The 24,526-nt window shown below is 51.2% G+C and overlaps 1 protein-coding gene across 2 annotated transcripts; it reads right to left on the reverse strand.

Annotated features, from left to right (window-relative positions):
* Nucleotides 1-413: 413 nt before the first annotated feature.
* On the reverse strand, nt 414-24,434 carry LOC116978304 (carboxy-terminal kinesin 2-like). Of its 2 annotated transcripts, XM_033029360.1 has the most exons (17): nt 24,271-24,373; nt 22,227-22,308; nt 18,439-18,549; nt 18,136-18,232; nt 15,365-15,418; nt 14,717-14,942; nt 12,724-12,880; nt 11,665-11,832; nt 9,291-9,413; nt 7,771-7,887; nt 6,202-6,375; nt 5,259-5,432; nt 4,813-4,951; nt 3,438-3,577; nt 2,911-2,984; nt 2,595-2,670; nt 414-596 (listed from the first exon to the last, which is right to left on the reverse strand). In XM_033029360.1, exons 2-17 carry the CDS (start codon nt 22,290-22,292, stop codon nt 543-545), a joined length of 1,950 nt encoding a protein of 649 aa, XP_032885251.1. In that variant the 5' UTR covers nt 22,293-22,308; nt 24,271-24,373; the 3' UTR covers nt 414-542. The 2 variants fall into 2 exon arrangements, with proteins under 2 accessions (XP_032885251.1, XP_032885252.1); XM_033029361.1 differs by lacking the exon at nt 15,365-15,418 and having other exon boundaries at nt 14,717-14,909; nt 24,271-24,434.
* Between the last annotated feature and the right edge of the window lie 92 nt (nt 24,435-24,526).

Genomic DNA, 24,526 nt, shown 5'->3' on the forward strand with positions numbered 1-24,526 from the left:
GCATAAGTTTGAAAGAGTTCAACTTTGAGCAAGACTCCGGAGAAGAATACTTTGAATACCCAACTGTACTGAAGTAACAATGTTCTCCAAAATGGAGACCGGTCCAAAACATGATTATTATTGTGAGTTTGTAGCGTTTTCTTTCGTACATCGCGTGTACTGATAAAAACAAATAAAAATGCATTGTTATTTTTAAAATAAATAAGCCATTCATGACATACCCACCTATGAAATCAAAACCAAAAGAATGGGAAAATAAATGATTATATGCAGTCTAATTTTGCTGTTTAGTATGTCAAATTAATTAATCAATGAGTGAATGGCTTATGATTATGACACATACATACACACACACACACACGAGCTGAGGGAGCAAGAACAGTAGGGAGCAACAACAGGAAAACCACTGGCCGTAGGGTAGCAAAAATAATAACACTTTATTAGATTAAAAAATAAAACAGATTAAAGCGATAGATACAAACACATATAAAAACGAGACTGGTTCAGCAGCCCAGCTGGACACAGAACGGCTCCTCTCCCCCTCACAGGACACGTTTACGATTCATTTGTGCAGTCCCGATATTACACTCGTTCACCTGGACAAGGGCAGAGAGTAGTTAAGTCAGTAACCCGCCTGTACCCTTGCTGCACCAACACTGAGATCAGAGATAGATAGTAGGAGTCACACAGCCGCTAGTGGCCACATACACAGCCGCTAGTGGCCACACACACAGCAGCCAGTGGCCACACATACAGCAGCCAGTGGCCACACACACACACACAGCAGCCAGTGGCCACACACACACAGCAGACAGTGGCCACACACACACAGCAGACAGGGGCCACACACACACAGCAGACAGTGGCCACACACACACAGCAGCCAGTGGCCACACATACACAGCAGCCAGTGGCCACACATACAGCAGCCAGTGGCCACACATACAGCAGCCAGTGGCCACACATACAGCAGCCAGTGGCCACACACACACAGCAGACAGTGGCCACACACACACAGCAGACAGTGGCCACACACACACAGCAGCCAGTGGCCACACATACAGCAGCCAGTGGCCACACATACAGCAGCCAGTGGCCACACACACACAGCAGCCAGTGGCCACACACACACAGCAGCCAGTGGCCACACATACAGCAGCCAGTGGCCACACACACACACACAGCAGCCAGTGGCCACACACACACAGCAGCCAGTGGCCACACACACAGCAGCCAGTGGCCACACATACATCAGCCAGTGGCCACACATACAGCAGCCAGTGGCCACACACAGCAGCCAGTGGCCACACACACACACACAGCAGCCAGTGGCCACACACACACAGCAGCCAGTGGCCACACACACACAGCAGCCAGTGGCCACACACACACACACAGCAGACAGTGGCCACACACACAGCCGCTAGTGGCCACACACACAGCCGCTAGTGGCCACACACACACAGCAGCCAGTGGCCACACACACACACAGCAGCCAGTGGCCACACACACACACACACAGCAGCCAGTGGCCACACACACAGCAGCCAGTGGCCACACACACAGCAGCCAGTGGCTACACACACACACAGCAGCCAGTGGCCACACACACACACACACACACACAGCAGACAGTGGCCACACACACAGCAGCCAGTGGCCACACACACACACACACAGCAGCCAGTGGCCACACACACACAGCAGACAGTGGCCACACACACACAGCAGACAGTGGCCACACACACACAGCAGCCAGTGGCCACACACACACACACAGCAGACAGTGGCCACACACACAGCCGCTAGTGGCCACACACACAGCCGCTAGTGGCCACACACACACAGCAGCCAGTGGCCACACACACACACAGCAGCCAGTGGCCACACACACACACACACAGCAGCCAGTGGCCACACACACAGCAGCCAGTGGCTACACACACACACAGCAGCCAGTGGCCCCACACACACACACACACACACACAGCAGACAGTGGCCACACACACAGCCGCCAGTGGCCACACACACACACACACACACAGCAGACAGTGGCCACACACACAGCCGCCAGTGGCCACACACACACACACACAGCAGCCAGTGGCCACACACACACACACACACACACACAGCAGACAGTGGCCACACACACAGCAGCCAGTGGCCACACACACACAGCAGACAGTGGCCACACACACAGCAGCCAGTGACCACACACACACACACAGCAGCCAGTGGCCACACACACACACACACAGCAGCCAGTGGCCACACACACAGCCGCCAGTGGCCACACACACAGCAGCCAGTGGCCACACACACACACACACAGCAGCCAGTGGCCACACACACACAGCAGACTGTGGCCACACACACAGCAGCCAGTGACCACACACACACACACACACACACACACACACACACACAGCAGCCAGTGGCCACACACACAGCAGCCAGTGGCCACACACACACACACACACAGCAGCCAGTGGCCACACACACAGCAGCCAGTGGCCACACACAGCCATGTTGCAGCCCTGGTACAGCTCAATGCCACCCCTGCAACCACACATTGTCACACTCTGCTTACCTGACTGGCAAACCGCAAGGTGTTGAGGGATTCATGGAAGTCTTCTTCCAGCGGTGACACGTTGACAAACATCAACCTGCGGGCCAGACGTGTCAGTTACAAACGAGACAGTGGGACAGACGTGTCAGTTACAAACGAGACAGCGGGACAGACGTGTCAGTTACAAACGAGACAGCGGGACAGACGTGTCAGTTACAAACGAGACAGTGGGACAGACGTGTCAGTTACAAACGAGACAGTGGGACAGACGTGTCAGTTACAAACGAGACAGCGTCCCAGGGCACAAGTTACAGCGGAGGAGGCGAGGACTACTCACGTCTTCGAATTTCCTCCTAAGCTGTTCTGTAATAGGAGGGTCAGCTTACTATTGCGGTAAGGGATGTGAGCTTCCTGGAAGAGAGAAGGGAGAGAGAAGGGTCAGTCACACAGGGTCTCCCCCACACTGACGACCACAGGGGTCCGTCACACACAGAGTCCCCCCCCACACCGAGGTCCATCACACACAGCGTCCCTCTCACAGACCCACAGGGGTCCGTCACACACAGCCCCCCCCCGGGCCAGGAACACGGTGAGCATCTCGGCAATCCGCATGGAGCAGCTGGTACAGAGCAGCCTGCCCAGCCATGCTCCCACACGCAGATCTGTTGACACTACCGTCCCCTGCCCACAGAGTCCCGTTAGACACCTCACCCACATACTGGCACAGTGCAGTCCAGCAGTGTGTAACTCCACACCCCAGCACAGGGTACAGCCTGCACACATGGGTAAACGCCACACACAAGCCGCCCAGCAGTAGCACAAGGTGTGAGCACAGGCCCGTCCCACTGGTGTGCTGGACCTCACCTTGTTGGACAGTGACTGAATGACGAGTCCGAGCCAGGACAGGCTGGTGTTGATGGCCTGAGCCTCCCTCAGACGTTCCCCGGTCGAACAAGATTTATCCAGGCGCTCGCTGCCCGCCAGGTCCACCAGGCACAGGGTTGCTAAACAAATGCAATGACGGGGGCATTAGTAAATTGCTCCACAGGACCCTCGTGTAGCAGGGCGACTGCTCGAGACAGTTAGCTCACAGCACCCACAGTGGGTCAATCTCTGCCTGTGACAGTCAGCCCACGACAGCCACAGTAGCTCGGCCAGGTGGGACTGTCAGCTCATGCCAGCCACAGTGGCTCAGCTAGATTTGACAGTTAGACAATAGGTGCAGGAGTAGGCCATTCGGCCCCTCGAGCCAGCACCGCCATTCAATGTGATCATGGCTGATCATCCCCAATCAGTACCCCGTTCCTGCCTTCTCCCCATATCCCCTGACTCCGCTATTTTTAAGAGCCCTATCTAGCTCTCGCTTAAAAGCATCCAGAAAACCGGCCTCCACTGTCCTCTGAGGCGTAGAATTCCACAGACTCAAATCTCTGAGAAAAAGAGTTTCCTCTTCTCCGTTCTAAATGGCTTACTCCTTATTCTTAAACTGTGGACCGTGGTTCTGGACTCTCCCAACATCGGGAACATGTTTCCTGCCTCTACCGTGTCCAAACCCTTAACAATCTTATATGTTTCAATGAGATACCCTCTCATCCTTCTAAACTCCAGAGTGTAAAAGCCCAGCCGCATATGACAGTCCAGTCATCCCGGGAATTAACCTTGTAAACCTACGCTGCACTCCCTCAATAGCAAGAATGTCCTTCCTCAAATTAGGGGACCAAAACTGCACACAATACTCCAGGTGTGGTCTCACTAGAGGAATCAAATATAGGAGCAAAAGGACCTCTTTGCTCCTATATTTGATTCCTCTTGTTATAAAGGCCAACATGCCATTCGGTTTCTTCACTGCCTGCTGTGCCTGCATGCTTACTTTCAAAGACTGATGAACAAGGACCCCCAGATCCCGTTGTACTTCCCCTTTTCCCAACTTGACGCCATTTAGATAATAATCTGCCTTCCTGTTTTTGCTACCAAAGTGGATAACCTCACATTTATCCGCATTAAACTTCATCTGCCATGCATCTGCCCACTCCCCCAACCTGTCCAAGTCACCCTGCATTCTCATAGCATCTTCCTCACAGTTCACACTGCACCCAGCTTTGTGTCACCCACAGTGGCTCAGCCAGGTGAGACTGTTAGCTCACAGGACCCCGGCCAAACACAGACAGGACGGCAGCCACACTGGGCTGGGGTGCCCTTCACGTCGGTGCCAGCCCCTCACAATGGTGCAATTACTCACATCTACACGTCAGGCCTTTGGCAGTGTTACTCCCATCTATTTGCAGCTGGAAGACACTGTGGCTTCTTGATGATTTATGATTGATTGCTGTTTTTGCCACCGAGCGGTTTGACTTGGCCGTGGCAATCAACTTGTTGACCTGTGGGGAGAGCACAAGCACTCAGTCCAAACCGAGCAGCTCAAACCAATACTGACCAAAATAGAAGACGCAGTGCTGGAGTAACTCAGCGGGTCAGGCTGCATCTGTGGAGAACATGGATAGGTTTGTGTACGTGTGTGAGAGTGTGTGAGTGTGGGGGGTGCAGGATAAAGCATGGTATTGTTTTATAAATGGCACTGTATTTAGTGAGGGGGATGGAGGGGGGGGTGGGAAATGAGGAACAGTCGAAAATGGGCCTGTTCCCATGGACCTGTGGGCAGTAACGTTACTAGGGGCGGGTACCCACCTCCTCCACTGTGCCGACAGTGACGTACTTCAAGTTGGTGACATACAGCTGCTCCGGACGGCTCTGGTTACCGCGTTGCTTGATCTCGTACACAACGGCCTTCTGCGATTTAGTTACCAACAGGTCACGGATGGTTTCATTGTAAATCTCCAGAAAGCTGGCGGTGAACTTGTACTGAAACCAAAACAGAGCGAGCTGAGGGGAACAGCAGAGCTACCAGGCAAGCCCAGGAACATTTAACTCATAACCAGACAACAAGAAACAGTGCTGGTGTAGCACCCACAGGGCAGCAGCCAGAGCCCACAGAAGGGGCTGCAACAGGGCCCAGAAAAGGGCTGCCACAGGGTCCAGAGAAGGGTCTGCCATAGGGTCCAGAGGCTGCAACAGGGCCCAGAGAAGGGGCTGCAACAGGGCCCAGAGCCCACAGAAGGGGCTGCAACAAGGCCCAGAAATGGGATGCCACAGGGCCCAGAGAAGGGTCTGCCATAGGGTCCAGAGGCTCCAACAGGGCCCAGAGAAGGTGCTGCAACAGGGCTGCAGGGCACAGAGAAAGTGCTGCCACAGGGCCCAGAGGCAGAGGCTGCCACAGGGCCCGGAGCCCAGAGGCAAGGGCTGCCCCACAGGGCTCTGTGTGAGGTGCAGCTTGTGTGTGCAGCCAGGCAGTGGTGCCTGGAACAAGTTACTAGTGGGAAGGCTGTGTCCAAGGCAGAAGGACAGACAGGGACATCATGTAACAGCTGCACCAGGCCACTCCAGGCCTGACAGCAGTGAGAGCTTGCACTTAGCCAGATACCAATCTCAGGGCCACCTGTTGGTACAGAGATGGAGATGTCCGTTTACACAGGAACAGTGGGTTGGTGGAGAGCTAGAAGGCTCCCACCAGTTGTGAAGTGTTTCGCGTCTAGACTCCTGCCTGCCTGCTGGCCACACTGCAGATACTCACCATCCATCCCATGGTCTCGAGTCTACGCGCAGTGACGAAGATCTGATCGACTGCGCGTGGAATCATCCCCTTGGCGTCACACGTCAGCTCGTCCGGCCCCTCCATGGTGTAGGTCTTGCCACTGCCCGTTTGGCCGTAGGCAAAGATACAAACGTTGTAGCCATCCAGGGCAGACTGGGAGAGAAAGGCAGGCAAGCGTCACGACAGGAGAGTCCGTCCATTCATAATGCCCACAACCTCTTTGATGCCCATGTCAACCATCCCAACACAGTGGTGACAAGACAGCATCCGTTACCCACCCACCTCACCAATGATGGGACGGGCTCATAGACCAGGGTGTGTCTACGTTACTGTCATGCCCATCCACAGTGGGTGACACTAAATGCTACAGTAACTCAGCGGGTCAGGCAGCATCTCTCGGGAGAAGGAAGAGCGATGTTTCAGATCGAGACCCTTCTTCATCTGAAGAGGGGTCTCGAGCTGAAACTTCACCCATTCCTTCTCTCCAGAGATGCAGCCCTTCCCGCTGAGTTAATCCAGCTTTCTGTGTCTCTCTTGGGTTTAAACCAGCATCATTCTGCAGTAGATAAAAGTGATGGAGAAACTCAGCGGGTGAGGCAGCATCTATGGAGCGAAGGAAAAAGGCAACATTTTGGGCCGAAACCCTTCCTTCAAACTGATGTAGGGTGGGGGAGGGATGGGGGGGGGACGGGACGAAGAAAGAAAAAAGGAAGAGGAGGGGCCCGAGGGCTGAGGGAGAGATGAGAAGCAGCAAGGGCCACCGGAAATTGGGGAATTCAATGTTTATGCTGCTAGGGTGCAGACTGCCCAAGCGGAATACGAGGTGTTGCTCCTCCAATTTCCGGTGGTGCTCACTCTGGCCATGGAGGTGGCCCAGGACAGAGAGGTCAGCTTTGGAATGGGAGGGGGAATTGAAGTGCTGAGCCACCGGGAGATCAGGTTGGTTAATGCGAACCGAGCGGACGTGTTCGGCGAAACGATCGCCATGCCTACGCTCGGTCTCACCGATGTAGATCAGCTGACATCTGGAGCAGCGGATGCAATAGATGAGGTTGGAGGAGATGCACATGAACCTCTCGCGCCTGGAACGACTGCTTGAATGGAGTCGAGGGGGGAGGTAAAGCGACAAGTGTAGCATCTCTTGCGGTTGCAAGGGAAAGTACCCGGGAGGGGGTAGCGCGGGAGGGAAGGGAAGAATTAGCCAGGGAGTTACGGAGGGAGCGGTCTTTGCGGAAAACGGACTGGGGGGGGGGGGGTGAGATGGGAAGATGTGGCGAGTGGTGGGGTCATGTTGGAGGTGGCAAAAATGATGGAGGACTATTTGTTTTACGTGACGGCTAGTGGGGTGAAACGTGAGGACTAGGGGGACTCTGCCCTTATTACGAGTGGGGGGGGCGAAAGATAGGGAGAGAGAGAACCTGCAGTTCCTTCTTACACTGTGGAAGGGTGTCTGCAGACACCGAGCAATATTAGACAGAAGCCTTGAACAGGTGTAGCAGGGGGATCCACACAGAGCAAGTTAATCAGTGATGTGTACACCAGACTTACCTGCACCAGTTGAGAGATGTCTTCAAATACTTTTTCCTGCTTTGCCACTGGTTGCAAAACGTGGTCAAAACTAAAGTTGTGTTTCACCACCTCTTTCTGGTTGTTCCCAGTGTGAGACTTTAGAAATAATTTGAGGAAAGTTCAGTTTGCAGCTTAACATTGAATTACGTCATCAGCTCGGGCAGGCTCAGCACGAGGTCTTGATCCAATCCCATTACACTTTATACACCACGTTTACATGTTGGGAACAACTGAGACCGACTCCTCCCTCAGCCTGACCACCACAGGAGACGCCATTGAATGGCGGTGCTGGCTCAAAGGGCCGAATGGCCTACTCCTGCATCTATTGTCTATTGAGACCATGCAGACAGTGTGGGAGCAACTGAGAATGACTTCTCCATCAGCCTGACCACCACAGGAGCATGCAGCCATTGTGGGAACAACTGAGACCGACTCCTTCCTCAGCCTGACCACCACAGGAGACCACGAAGCCAGTTGTAGAGCCGCGCGTCACCAGAACTCCCCTAGACACCACCTCACCACCAGTTAATGGAGTCAGGAGCATGCACAGTGTGGACGAGCCCTGTCCCACTATAACACTGAACACTACCACCAGTCAGCGGCGACCCTTTGCTGTCTCTGTGGCCTTTCAACAAAAGCCTGAGTCTTCGTGGCACCCCTGCACATTACTGAACAAGATGCTGGTGAGGCCACTGTTAGGAAAGTCATTTGTTCAGTTTTGGTCAGTCTGCCATTAAGAAAGATGTCGTTAAGCTGGAAAGGCTGTAGAGGATTTGAGGATGTATGCACTTGAGGGAGTGGGGTATAGAGGGAGGTTGGACAGGTTAGAGAATGTAGGAGGATGAGGGGTGATCTTATAGAGGTGTACAAGATCATGAGAAGAATAGATCAGGTAGTCTTTTACCCAGGGTTAGACAATAGGTGCAGGAGTAGGCCATTTGGCCCTTCGAGCCATTCAATGTGAAATAAGTATCCTGTTCCTGCCTTCTCCCCATATCCCTTGACTCCACTATCTTTAAGAGCTATCGAACTCTCTCTTGAATGCATTCAGAGAACCGACCTCCACCGCCCTCTGAGGCAGAGAATTCCACAAACTCACAACTCTCTGGGTAAAAAAATGTTTCCTCGTCTCCGTTCTAAATGGCTTACCCCTTATTCTTAAAGTGTGTGACCCTGGTTCTTGACTCCCCCAACATTGGGAACACGTTTCCTGCCTCTAGCATATCCAACCCCTTAACAATCTTATATGTTTCAATGAGATCCCCTCTCAAGCTTCTAAATTCCAGAGTAAGGGAATGAAGAAGCTGAGGACATGGGTTTGAAGTGAGGGGAAAGATTGAACAGGAACCCAAGCGGCAACGTTTTCCCCACACGTGTATGGAATGAGCTCCAGGAGAGGGTAGTTGAGGCAAGGAACAACATGGTCAGTGGGGGTAGGCTGGGCTGAAGGGCCTGTTGTCACTCTATGAGCAGACTGATGTGTGAAATGCATGACTTACCTCCTGCTCCTTTGTTAGGGTGATCACCTTCTCATCACTGGGCAGGAACTGAATGTGCATCATATCATTGTGCCTCTCCCCGTCCAGAAGCGGGCGAACACGGCAGATAACACGGATATTCCCCTGTAAGAGGCAAGGCAGGGAGAACGTCACTGGCTGCAGACAGCACAGAGCAAACACCGGGACCAAGAGCCAAGGAGAACGTCACTGGCTGTACACAGCACTGGACAAACACCAGGGGCAAGTGAATGGCCAGTTGAGAGATGGTTGGCTGCAGGACGATGGAATCCATTACAGGCTGCTGTGCCGGGAGCTCTGGTGCCCACATATAGAGCCTCTCACAACCCTCTCCCATTACCAATGAGTCGGCTCCAGATTCAGGGACAGTTTCCACCCTGACCTGACCTCCCATCTACCTCATTGGAGATCTTTGAACTATCTTGAATTGGACGTTGTTTAAGAAAGAACTACAGATGCTGGAAAAATCGAAGGTCGACCAAAAAATGCTGGAGAAACTCAGCGGGTGAGGCAGCATAAATGGAGAGAAGGAATTAGCGACGTTTCGGGTCGAGACTCTTCTTCAGACTGATGTCGGGGGCGGGGGGAAGAGAAAGGAAGTAGGCGGAGACAGTAGGACTTGTGGGAGAACTGGGAAGTGGGAGGGGAAGGAGGGAGAATTGAACTTTGTCTTGAACTGAACGTTATTCCCTTTATCCTGTATCTGTACATTGTAGACGGCTCAATTGTAATCTCGTAGTCTTTTTGTGGACTGGATGACAAAGATTTTCACTGGACATCAGTACACGTGATCACAATAATAACAAACTAAACTATCAATGAAGACAATAGGAGGAAGATTGAAAATGGGTTGAATGTTGGCAGAACAATCCTGCGCAAGAACAAGGAGATTGTTGACAGGAAAAAACAGAGGATCCATGGACAGGTTGGTGGTGGAGTGAACAACTTCATCGCTGCCTGGGCACGTACATCTCCGACCACCTGGCCTGAACCCCGCACACTGGTGCAATCATACAGAAACTTCAGCAATGCCACAAGAAGGTTGAGAAGATTCACAATGCAGAATAGCTTCTTCCCAATAACTATCCGGCCCTTCAACACTAAATTAACTGATGAACTGTCTTTGACTTCACCAAGGCCTTTAGGCTTTGTTTGCACGAGTATTGGGGCTGAAAATTAATCGAATGTGTTTATTATATTTTCTCTCTGTGTATTGTTACTTTTAATGTGGGGGGTAAGGGGTAATAATATTTCTAGGTTCCTACCTGGTTGGTGAGGCAGCTTTTTCTCCGGGCTGCCCCATCGACCCGTCCTTGTGGCCTACCAGCGGGCGTGGAGCGCCGTTTCCTGTCGGGGACCGCCCAGCACCTCGGCTTCGGTGGCAGCACTATTGCTGGAGCGCTATTGCGGAGCGGAGCGGGCGATGCCTTGCCTGGGTCGCCGCGCTGGAGCTCCGGTGAGCTGTGACCACCGTGTTCAACACCTCACGTTCAACGGGCGGCGTCGACTCCAACATCGGGAGCCTGGGAGCTCCAAACCGGCGCGGCCTTGCCGGCTTTGGGAGCCACGGTCCCCAGTTACGAAGCGGCCGTTCCAGGTGGCCCAGCCGCTGAAAGGACTCTCCCGACGTCGGGGCAACACCACCCGGCCAGGAACATCGGGCCTCCGTAGAGGCAATAGCAGTGGCCACAATAGGCCTGACTTTGGGAGAACTGGAGATGGGGACTGGACATTGTGCCTTCCCCCACAGTGGCAATCATTGTGGGGGGATGATTTTTTTTTGTGTGCAAGTTAATATGTTAGTCTGTGTTCAAGATGGCTGTCGGAAAGGAGAGTGGACGCTGGCGCGCTTTAGCTGCCGCTGCTCTCTCTTTACATTGTATTTTTGATTTTTTGTTTTTGGAGCGATTTCTGTCTTTAATTTGTGTACTGGTGATGTTCTTATTATTTATTTTACTCCGACTATATGTTTTTTCTCTCTTGTTAATCTCTGTAAGGTGTCCTTGAGACTTTGAAAGGCGCCCGCAAATAAAATTTATTATTAATATTATTATTAATGTTCCAGGGTCAGTACGAGGATTAAATACGACAGTGGTGAGCTGACGTTACCTTCAGCGTGTGCATGTGTGTTTTTATTATATGTGGGCCGACGAGGGGGGGGGGGGGGGGGGAGCGCTTGTGTGCGTGATATTTTCTCTGTTATGTTACAGGGTCAATACATGAGGATTAAACACGACCGTACCTTCAGCTCCTGCACAGTGTGTGTGTGTGTGTGTGTGTGTGTTTATTATATTTTCTCTCCATGTGTTACTGGGTAATATTACTGTCAATACAGGAGGATTAAACACGACGGTACCTTCAGCTCCTGCACGTCGTTGTGCAATCTGCGTCTTTCCTGCTCAGTGTTTGTCAGTGCCTGCTCCATATGCTGAAGCTGCTCCTCCAGACTGCCGATGAGCTTTTGTTGTTCATCCGCACAGGCAGCCTTCTGGTCCAGTTGCTGCTGTGTGTACACCAGTGTACTCTGGAGGAAGCAAGCATTGCCAGTCAGCAGAATACATCACACGCTAGGAGACACATCGTACACTTCACGTGGACATCCCGCAATAGTGGCGTGGTGTAAACTTTAGAGATTTTCGCTGCCTCAAAAAGGCTGGCAGCATCATCAAAGACCCACACCATCCTGGCCACACACTCATCTCCCTGCTACCTTCAGGTAGAAGGTACAGGAGCCTGAAGACTGCAACAACCAGGTTCAGGAATAGCTACTTCCCCACAGCCATCAGGCTATTAAACCTGGCTCGGACAAAACTCTGATTATTAATAACCACTTTCTGCTATTTGCACTTTATCAGTTTATTTATTCATGTGTGTATATATTTATATCATGGTATATGGACACATTTATCTGTTTTGTAGTAAATGCCTACTATTTTCTGTGTGCTTAAGCAAAGCAAGAATTTAATTGTCCTATACAGGGACACATGACAATAAACTCACTTGAACTTGAGATAGTGTGGAAACAGGCCCTTCGGCCCAACATGTCTATGCTGGCCAGCAATTACCCCGTACACTAACACTACCCTGCACACTTGGGACAATTTATTTTACCAAAGCTAATTTACCCAAGAACCCATCCCTGTGAACTTGCTCTGGATGTGTTCTGAAATAGCCACTGGACAGCCCACCTCTATCCCTGGACATTTCAACCCTCTCTCACTGGTCCACAAAGCTTTCTGCATTCTCCACTCACCCACACGTCACACCCACCTCTACCATGCCTCAGGTCTGGTGTAGGATATGTGAGCCCAGACTAGATAGTGCCCAGCCAAGTGATTCTGCGGGACACGTTTCAGCTTCCCCAAATCAGACTTTTACTGGGCTATAATAATAACATTCAGAAGTGCGGCTTCACCTTGGTGTCTTCCAGAGTGGCGGAGAGTTCTTTCACTTCAGTAGTTAAGCTGCTGATTTGAGCTTCCCGGAGCGGCAACACCGTCTGCAGGGCAGTGTTGTCATGTCGAAGCTGACCCAGCTCCGATTCCCTGCTCTGCAGCTGACACTCCGCTGTCCTAAACAGACGCGGGCAATGATCAGGTAAGGAGCAGAACAAAACTCTGCACATTTCATCACCAATGGAGGGGGACAATTAAACACAAAGACTGTCACTGTACCCGTGGTAATAAAGTGGTATTAATTGAATGCATGGAAGGAAGTGATTCCAAAATTATCTTCATCCCCTGGTGATTGGGATGTGTAAAGGCTCAGCTTCACAAGATGCAGACAAACATGCTCACCAACGGCACAACTCGTAGATGGAAGCGGCCCAACAGTGGTTAGTGGGGCCGTGTGTACTGACCCTGATGGCAACTAATCTCATGTACCTGCATACAATCTATACCCCTCCATTCCCTGCCTGTCTAGAGTTGCAGATGCCGGTCTAAATGAACATAGAAAAGTACAGTATAGCAACAGGCCCTTCGGACCACAATGTTCATCCCCAACATGATGCCAAGTTAAACTAATCTCCTCAGCCTGCACACAATCCATATCCCTCCACTCCCCGCATATCCATGCACCCATCTCAACAATGCCATTATCCTTAAGTAACATTAGCAAATTTGCAGATGACACAAAGCTGGGTGGCAGTGTGAACTGTGAGGAGGATGTTATGAGGATGCAGGGCGACTTGGACAGGTTGGGTGAATGGGCGGATGCATGCCAGACGCAGTCTAATGTGGATAAATGTGAGGTTATCCACTTTGGTGGCAAGAACAGGAAGGCAGATTATTATCAGAATGGTGTCAAGTTGGGAAATGGGGAAGTACAACGAGATCTGGGTGTCCTCGTTCATCAGTCAATGAAAGTAAGCATGCAGGTACAGCAGGCAGTGAAGAAAGCCAATATTGTTGGCCTTCATAACAAGGGGAGATGAGTATAGGAGCAAAGGGTCCTTCTGCAATTGTACAGGGCCCTAGTTAGACCACACCTGGAGTATTGTGTGCAGTTTTGGTCTCCAAACTGGAGGAAGGACATTCTTGCTATTGAGGGAGGTGAGACTGCAGGTTCATCAGGTTAATTCTCGGGATGGTGGGACTGTCATATGTTGTTAGAATGGAGCGGCTGGGCTTGTACACTCTGGAATGGAAACGGATGAGAGGGGATCGTATTGAAACATAAGATTATTAAGGGATTGGCCACGCTAGAGGCGGGGAAACATGTTCCCAATGTTGGGGGAGTCCAGAACCAGGGGCCACATAGAAACATAGTTTAAGAATAAGGGGTAAGCCATTCAGAACTGAGATGAGGAAAACATTTTTCACACAGTTGTGAATCTGTGGAATTCTCTGTCTCAGAGGGCGGTGGAGGCCAATTCTCTGGATGTTTTCAAGAGAGGGTCAGATAGAGCTTTTAAAGATACCAACCCTCACGGTCCCTCCGATCCACATCAGCCGGTCTCCTCTCCATCCACAAGTCCAACCTCCGCAGTTTTGGGGACAGAGCCTTCTCCAGGGCAGCTCCCAGGCTCAGGAACTCCCTCCCCCAACTGATCCGCAATTCCGTGTCCCTCACCATCTTCCAGTCCCGCCTCAAGACCCATCTCTTCACCTCTGCCTATCCTTAGCCCCATGTCCCCCTCCATTTTCATCTGTGCATTAATTGCCTCATATTGTGTTTTGAATTGAATTCTGTCTACTTTGTGTACTAGTCATGTCTCTACTATTTATTTCATTCCCCTTACATGTTTTTCCTCTACCTGCTAAATTTTTGTAAGGTGTCCTTGAGACTCTTGAAAGGCGCCCATAAATAAAATTTATTATTATTATTATTAAAGATAGCAATGTCAGGAGATATGGGGAGAAGACGGGAACGGGGTACTGATTGTAGATGATCAGCAGAATACTAACCGCAGTTTGTCTTCTAGTTCTTTGACTCGGGATGCGGCATGAGACAAGCCTATGCCCAGCACGTCTGCACTCTCTTGAAGCCGTTTCCTCTGCAGCTCCGCGACCTGCAGCTTGCCCGCGCATTCCGACAGGAGTTTCTGCGTGTCTTCCAGCTTCCCTTTCACATCCCAGGCCGGTCGCCTCTTGGCCACAGCTGCGGAAGGAGCATACTTCACTGATTGTGGAACTGCCGACGCACACCTCACGCCCATCACCAAACACACAATCATCGCAGTGTATTTGACTGGTGAAACTTTTATAAAAGATCTTCATACAACTGCCAGCAATGGATAACTGTGAACCATGCTCTGCAATAAAACTTGCACTAATGTCTCATTCTATCTCCATCCCAAGCAGATCACCAATTGCCCCCACATGCAAAACCTCAAATTGCTTACCCATTTTTGCCTGCATGCTAATGTTTACCTTCAGCAGAAACTCAGAGAGCACAAGACCAACCTCAATCTCTGCAGCAACAAAGCATTCTCCCAGTCCTGCTCCACTTGGCCCGGTGAAGATACCACCATGTAGACCTCACGTGGCACTCCCATCTAAAAGCATTTCCAGCATTCCCAGTAATCTAAAATGAAAGACAGCAGACATACTCACCACCCTGGGCAGCAGTGCTGGGAGCTGCATCTTTAGCTACCGCTGCCACACGAGCTGTGGAAAGTAATCAGTGGTTTCGAAAGCAATTCTGAACCGCTCGTCCACATGTTGCATAACTAGAAGCACAGCAGAGCAGGCCCAGTGTCCGTGATCAGGCCAGAGCTTCAAGTACAGGCCAACGTGACAGAGGAGTCAGGGGATATGGGGAGAAGGCAGCCGTTGCTAGCTGCCTCCGACCACGGTCTGGCTGTCTTTTTTTATTTTGTTATGATTAGAGTGTGTTTTTTTCGGTATTTTATGTGGGGGGGGGGGGGGGGGGAAGCGGGTAGGGCAAGGGGGAAACCGTCCTTCGGTCGCTTCCTGGCGAGGATGCAGCTATTATCCGAGTCGCGTCCTCACCCTCCCCCTCCCCCTCCCCCCAACACCTCGTGGTCTACCAACTGGATTGGCACAGCCTTTCCTGCCGGGACCGGACCAGAGCTTCAGCAGCGACGGCGAGGCGCTGGAAACATCGCGGAGCGGGAGAGGCCTCCCTGGGATCGCCGCTTTGAGCTCCGGAGTGCTGGGCCGCTGCTCCAACATCGCGGAGCTGTGGGTGCGAAGCTCCCAACACGGGCGCCTCTGACTTTAACATCGCGGAGTCCTGGGACCCTCTGCCGGGGGTCGCCAGCGCGAATCTCCGCCCAGCACGGCCTGTGGACATCGGGAGCCGTGGACTCCGGTGGAAAGTGGCCGACGAGAGGGCCTGAACATCCGGCCGCCCATAGTGGCGACGGGGTGTTCGGGAGGCCCCGACCACGAGTGAACATTGGGGAACAACGGTGAGGTGGTTGACTGGACTTTGGTTCCTCCTCACAGGGGGGAACTTTGGTGCTTCTGTGGGGATGTTTGTGTTGTGGACTACTGTGTTCTGTGGTTTTTTTTTTGTTTTTTTTTTTTTGTATGACTAAGGGAAAAATAATTTTATTGTCTCTTCATTGAAGACAATGATAATAAATTAAATCATCAAATCGATTGGGGATGATCAGCCATGATCACATTGAATGGTGGTGCTGGTTCGAAGGGCCGAATGGCCTACTCCCGCACCTGTTGTCTATTGTGACTGCTCTGAACTGTAGCACAACTTCAAACTATAACATGTGGCCAGTAATGGGCAAGACGGCGGCACAGGTATCAGGCCCAACAACACATGCAATTCCACCTGGAACCAGAATCAGTCTGGTCACTATCTCCAAACTCACCCAGCACCAGCCCAGGTCTTCACATTCCTTATCATCATAATAATCACTCTTATTAGCCAAGTATGATTTGCAACATACGAGGAATTTGCCATACAGTCATACCAATAAAAAGCAACAGTACACACAAAACACATTTTAACATGAACATCCACCACAGTGACTCCTCCACAATCCTCACTGTGATGGAAGGTGAAACAAAAAGGAAGGCTAAACGAGATCCATCGCTTAGCCACAATGGGCTGGTGGAAACTAAGAGATAAGGCTGCCTCAAGGGAGCAGCGTTGAAGGGGCTTGCTGTTGGATGAGAGAACTTGATAGAGGATTCTCAGAAGACAGGAGGGTGATAGCCATTTAGGGAGAAGCAGAGGGCAAGGGTGGGTGGAAGATTTTATGGTTCATGGCTAAGCCGCTGAGTTGGTGTGGTCACTGAAGCAGTGTGGCGAGCACCACGCAACAGCTTTGGAGTCCTGCATCACAGCTAGTACTGCACGTTGCCAGTGATGGGTGATGCGTTAGAGTAAGGTGTAGCCACGGACCAGCCCACTGTGCCACAGGAAGCAGCCCAGGGTCTGTACCTTGCCCTTTGCCAGCCTCACTGTCAAAGGAAATATTGTATGTGAACCACGTTATATTGCAACAGCATCTTCACAGACTGGCAACATGCAACTCATGGAGGTTTTGTCAACACAAGAGCGATAGATAAATGACCCATTTATTGGCCACCATTATCTAAATGGTGGCCGATTAGGAAAAGGGGAGATGCAACGAGACCTGGGTGCCATGGTACACCAGTCATTGAAAGTAGGCATAGGTGCAGCAGGCAGTGATGAAAGTGAATGGTATGTTAGCATTCATAGCAAAAGGATTTGAGTATAGGAGCAGGGAGGTTCTACTGCAGTTGTACAGGGTCTTGGTGAGACCACACCTGGAGTATTGCGTACAGTTTTGGTCTCCAAATCTGAGAAAAGGCATTCTTGCCATAGAGGGAGTACAGAGAAGGTTCACCAGACTGATTCCTGGGATGTCAGGACTTTCATATGAAGAAAGACTGGATAGACGCGGCTTGTACTCGCTAGAATTTAGAAGATTGATGGGGGATCTTATAGAAACGTACAAAATTCTTAAGGGGTTGGACAGGCTAGATGCAGGAAGATTGTTCCCGATGTTGGGGAAGTCCAGGACAAGGGGTCACAGTTTCAGGATAAAGGGGAAATCCTTTAGGACCGAGATGAGAAAAACATTTTTCACACAGAGTGGTGAATCTCTGGAACTCTCTGCCACAGAAGGTAGTTGAGGCCAGTTCGTTGGCTATATTTAAACGGGAGTTAGATGTGGCACTTGTGGCTAAAGGGATCAGGGGTTATGGAGAGAAGGCAGGTACAGGATACCGAGTTGGATGATCAGCCATGATCATATCGAATGGCGGTGCAGGCTCGAAGGGCCGAATGGCCTACTCCTGCACCTATTTTCTATGTTTCTATGACCCCTGCATGAACGGACGTCTGAGAGCAGACAGAGCTCCATACTTACTCTTCTTTGCCTTGCCAGGTGTGCTCTGTGTCAACCGGCCCCTGGAGGAGCTCGGCGGGACAGTGCTGCAGCCTGCCTTCTTCACTGCCCCAGCCGGCTGAAGGACAGAGAGAAGAAGCACATGAACACACACAGCATCATCAACATTGGACAACACCCAGTGAATGGCCACTCCAGTTCTCTTCCCCCCTCCAACACCCTCCCCTTTCCTGATCATCGTTTACTCCTCACACATTTAACATTCCGACCTCTCCACATGAAGTTTACTGCCATCACCAAACGGACAGGTAATGAGGGACTCACGTTAGTGCTGGCCACTGCAGCTGGCATCTGTATTCGCCTCAGAGACAGCTGTGGAAGCCGTGAGCGCTGCAGGGACATGCTCTTATTATTCACTGCAGCCACGTTGATATTCTGTGGTACCAAAGGAAAGAAATAACAATTGATGCAAAAGTGGACACAAGTTTCAGCGACATTATGCATGCAGACACTATGTAAAACTTTCCAGCTTGACCTGCCATGAAGCACCAAGGTATGGAATGAACTTCAATGACAATCACCCTTTCCCAGAGCTGCTGGAAATCATCAAGTAAAGAACAAAATCACATTTGTACTATAGACAATAGACAATAGGTGCAGGAGTCCTTCGAGCCAGCACCGACATTCAATGTGATCATGGCTGATCATTCCCAATCAGTACCCCGTTGCTGCCTTCACCCCATATCCCCCGACTCCGCTATTTTTAAGAGCCCTATCCAGCTCTCTCTTGAAAGCATCCAGAGAACCTGCCTCCACCGCCCTCAGAGGCAGAGAATTCCACAGACACCACTCTCTGTGAGAAAAAGTGTTTCCTCGTCTCCGTTCTAAATGGCTTACCCCTTATTCTTAAACTGTGGACCCTGGTTCTGGACTCCCCCAACATCGGGAACATGTTTCCTGCCTCTAGCGTGTCCAAGCCCTTAACAATCTTATATGTTTCAATGAGATACCCTCTCATCCTTCTAAACTCCAGAGTGTACAAGTCCAGCTGCTCCATTCTCTCAGCATATGACAGTCCCGCCATCCCGGGAATTAACCTTGTAAACCTACGCTGCACTCCCTCAATAGCAAGAATGTCCTTCCTCAAATTAGGGGACCAAAACTGCACACAATACTCCAGGTGTGGTCTCACTCGGGCTCTATACAACTGCAGAAGGACCTCTTTGCTCCTATATTCGATTCCTCTTGTTATAAAGGCCAACATGCCATTCGCTTTCTTCACTGCCTGCTCTACCGGCATGCTTACTTTCATAGACTAATGTACAAGGACCCCCAGATCCCGTTGTACTTCCCCTTTTCCCAACTTGACGCCATTTAGATAGTAATCTGCCTTCCTGTTTTTGCTACAAAAGTGGATAACCTCACATTTATCTGCATTAAACTTCATCCCCTTGGAATCTTTCTTCCTCCTAGGAATGAACTGATCCTGCACCACCTGTATTATTCCTAGTTATCTTTCCAGTCCCCTTTATTCAACTGCAACACTGACACCTCCGATCTACTCTTCTCCCTCTTCAATTGTAGATTAAACCTAAAGGTACACAAAATTGCTGGAGGAACTCAGCGGGTGCAGCAGCATCTATGGAGCGAAGGAAATAGGCGACGTTTCGGGCTGAAACCTAACCATGTTATGGTCACTTCCTCCTAATGGCGCATTAACCTCGAGGTCCTTTATCAAATCCGGTTCATTACATAACACCAAATCCAGAATTGCCTTCTCCCTGGTAGGCTCCAATACAAGCTGTTCAAAGAACCCATCACAAAGGCACTCTACAAAGTCCCTTTCTTGGGGTTCAGAACCAACCTGATTTTCCCAGTCTACCTGCATGTTGAAATCTCCCATAACAACCACAGCATTACTTTTGCTACATGCCAATTTTAACTCCCGATTCAACTTGCGCCCTATGTCCAGGCTACTGTTCAGGGGCCTGTAGATTAGTCCCATTAGGGTCTTTTTACCCATACAATTCCTTAGCTCAATCCATACTGACTCCACATCTCCTGTTTCAATGTCACCCCTTGCAAGGGACCGAATTTCATTCCTCACCAACAGGGCAACCCCACCCCCTCTGCCCACCTGTCTGTCTTTTCGATAGGAGGTATATCCTTGAATATTCAGTTCCCAGCCCTGGCCCTCTTGCAGCCATGTCTCAGTAATTCCCACAACATCATACTTGCCAGTTTCTAACTGAGCTTCAAGCTCGTCCACTTTATTCCTTATACTTCGCGCAGTTTAGAACTGCGATGTTGCCGTTGGTGGCAAGAACAGGAAGGAACTGTTAACAGTTACTGTAACTGTTAACAGCATAGATCATGCTATATTCGCCATAGATGCAGCCACAAAGTTCACTGACACCACCACTTCCTTGGAAGACTAATACTCTGTTGAACTTCTAATGCCACTCCACATGAAGCACAGCCTCCAAAAAGCAGCCAATATTAAAGACCCACACCAGGCTGGCCCCGCTCTCATCTCATGCCTAGGATCAGCAGCCTGAAAACCATGTCCATCTGGTGCAAAAACAGCTTCTTCCCAACATTCACCCGGTTCAACACTATGTAGCACCAACCTCTAACTATCATCTTCCACCAACCCTTTCTTTGCTTGTACTCAGCACTTTGGGGGTTTTTTTGCACGTATTATGTGCATTTCTTTTGCAGGCCTATAAAGCTGCAGCAAGTTAGAATTTCATTGTTCTGTTGGTACAGTTCACAATTAAACACTCCCAAGGACAACGATCCTTGCTCAGAACAGAACCAGGCAGAGTCCCACCCCGGACCCGACCATCACCAGCTGCCTCATTCACCACGGCCACTTCATTCTACCACCCTCCAGACACACCTCAGCTCAGCCACCAACGAACACATTCATGGCCTCCAGTCCAAGGAGACATAGACAACAGGTGCAGAAGTAGCTATTCGGCACTTCCACCCAGCACTGCCATGCAATATGATCATGGCTGATCATCCACAATCAGTACCCAGTTCCTGCTTTCTCCCCATATCCCTTGATTCCTTTAGCCTTAAGAGTTGCATCTAACTCTCTCTTGAAAACATCCAGTGAATTGGCCTCCACTGTCTTCCGAGGCAGAGAATTCCACAGATTCACAACTCTCAGGATGAAAAAGTGTTTCCTCATCGCAGTTCTAAATGCCGACCCCTTATTCTAAACAGTGGCCTTGGTTTTTGGACTCCCCCAACATCGGGAACATCTTTCTAGCCTTCCAATCCCGTGAATTTTATATGTTTCCATAAGATCCTCTCATCCTTCTAAATTCCAGTGAATACAAGCCCAGTCGACCCATTCTTTCAGCATATGACAGTCCCGCCATCCCAGGAATTAACCTCGTGAACCTATCTCAATAGCAAGAATGTCCTTCCTCAAATTTGGAGACAAAGATTGCACACAATACTCCAGGTGAGACCTCACTAGGGCCCTGCACAACTGCAGAAGAACCTATTTGCTCCTATACTCTTCTTGTTATGAAGGCCAACTCATTGGCTTTCTTCACTGCCTGCATGCTTACTTTCAGTGACTGATGAACAAGGACCCCCAGATCTCATTGTACTTCCCCTTTTCCCAACTGGACTCCATTTAGATAATAATCTGCCTTCCTGTTCTTGCCAGCAAAGTGGATAACCTCACATTTATCCACATTTTACTGCATCCGCCATGCATCTGCGCACTCACCCAACCTGTGCAAATGGTTTATAGTGTAAATAACTGGGGTCCCAGCGCTGAGCCTTGCAATACCCACAGAGGAGACACAAGCGAGGGATCCACTAATGACAGCGGGGGAAGCCACATGTTGGATGCCAGAGGCCAGCATCATATTGGGGACAGATGCGGCAGAGACAGAGATTGGGTGCAGGTGACAGTGTCTTGATCAGGTATCCCAGCTCTGAGTGGCAGCCACATCAATTCAGGCTGCTCTTCAACACACCTCCATTCGACCGCAGACTCACCTGTTACCCAGCAGCAAATGGTCTCTGTACAAGCAGTGTGTGGAGGTGAACATCAAGCGGTTTGGCCAGCATCATCAGCCACTCACCTCAGTGTTGTGATCCTGCAATCTACGCTTCTTGCCCTGAGGCTGGAACATGTCCACGTTGTCCATGCTGTGGCCAGGAGCTCTGCAGAGAGAAGAGAGAAGTGTAACTAAGTCAACCCCATCTCACCCCCACACACACGTCCACGTTGTCCATGCTCTGGCCAGGAGCGCTGCAGAGATAGGAGAGAAGTGTTACTGCACTGACCCCACACCAACACTGACCCTCACCTCACACCCACATCGTCCATGATGTGGCCAGGAGCTCTGTGGAGAGAAGAGAACAGTGTTATTGAGACAACCCCATCTCACTCCGACAACCCACACGTCCACGCTGTGGCCAGGAACGCTGCGGAGAGAGCAGTGTTACAGGCAGCATACTGCGGAGAGAGCAGAAAGACAGGCAGCATACTTCAATGAGAAGGCAAGCGCCGAGGGCGCTGTCGCGACAACAACGGGTTTCGTGCCAAACCAACCGAGTGGCAACGTGGCCAGATGGCACGAGTAAACCTGGCCCCTCGGAGCTACATTTTGACACCGAGCAGTACTGAGCACCACAGAATCAGGAAGGACATAGACCTGCGCACAAAGCAGCTGAACCATGCCCTGGCAACATGCAGCAAAGGAGCATGAAAACTCTCCCAGACGAGACGGAGAGTCAGCATGACGGAGAAGCCCCTCTCCCAGACGGAGCAAGTCTCCCAGACGAGACGGAGAGTCAGCATGACGGAGAAGCCCCTCTCTCAGACGGAGCAAGCCTCACAGACTCAAGAGAGCAATCACAGCCCGCATCACAAGGTAATGTGGTGGGGGAACCTGCTTGAAGCGTGCGTGCCAAGCCACACACACACACAAACATAAATGCAACACAGAATGAGTCGGAAATACGACTAGCACGAGAAGTGGGCGATCGTCAATACCCCCAACTCGACTTGTTATGTCAAATAGTTAGGCAATTATTTTTTAGTTTGTAGTATAAAGAGCACTGTGGTGCTTTGGAAATAGATTGTAGTACATGAATTTGTGACCCCAAAGTTGAATGTGGAGATATGATGTAAATTCTAGTGCCATTTTGAAACATTTGTACTCGTTTTCCATGTGTAGATGCCAGTGTCCTCTTGAGGCCAGGAGTACAAGCTGGAGGTGTGCCTGTGCCTCGTGACTGATGACAAGTGACCCTCTAGTAGTTTTTGTTGGTTGTTGGAATAAACACTTCTTACAAGATGTCGGCCGTGTATTAATTGTGCTAGTCACAACAGGATCATACAGCAGACATAATAAAATTATAAAAGGACTGGACAAGCTAGATGCAGGAAAAATGTTCCCAAAGTTGGGCGAGTCCAGAAACAGGGACCACAGTCTTAGAATAAAGGGCAGGCCATTTAAGACTGAGGTGAGCACACACTGGCCCTCATCCTCCCCCACACACACTGGCCCCCACCCCCCCACTGGCCCCCATCCCCCCCCCCCCCCCCCCACCCATCCCCCCCCCCCCCCACACACACACACTAACCCCCCCCCACACACACACACTGGCCCCCATTCCCCATCCCACACACACACTGGCCCCCATTCCCCATCCCCCCACACACTGGCCCCCATTCCCCATCCCCCCCACACACTGGCCCTCATCCCCCCCCACACTGGCCCCCATCCCCCCCCCCCACACACTGGCCCCCATCCCCCCCCCCCACACACTGGCCCCCATCCCCCCCACACACTGGCCCCCACCCCCCCCACACATTGGCCCCCATCCCCCCCACACACTGGCCCCCATCCCCCCCCCCCCATTGGCCCCCATCCCCCCCACACACTGGCCCCCATTGGCCCCCATCCCCCCCACACACTGGCCCCCATCCCCCCCCCCACTGGCCCCCACCCCCACTGGCCCCCATCCCCCCCACACACTGGCCCCCATCCCCCCCACACACTGCCCCCCCCCACCCCACACACACTGGTCTCCCCCACACACACACACTGACCACCCCCCCCCCCCACACTGACCCCACCCCACACTGACCCCACCCCCTGGTCCCCTCTCCCTCACCTCCTCTCTCGCTGTTGTCTCGGTTATCTCTCCGTCTCTATGTCGCCGTTGTTGTTGTCCCGCTGTCTCTCTCCAGCTCCTCTAGTATCTTTCGTCTACGTCTGCGGCGGTTGGATGGCGAGTGACACAGATCGTGGAGCGACGCTATAAGATCTTTAGTGAGTGACACAGATCATGGAGCGGAGCTTTATATAGGATCTTTGAATCCTATAGCCCGTGACGTCATTGAATGAGGGAGGGGTACCCGTCATGTGAC

Source organism: Amblyraja radiata, chromosome 11, assembly GCF_010909765.2.
Source record: "Amblyraja radiata isolate CabotCenter1 chromosome 11, sAmbRad1.1.pri, whole genome shotgun sequence".
NCBI classification, from domain to species: Eukaryota; Metazoa; Chordata; class Chondrichthyes; order Rajiformes; family Rajidae; genus Amblyraja; species Amblyraja radiata.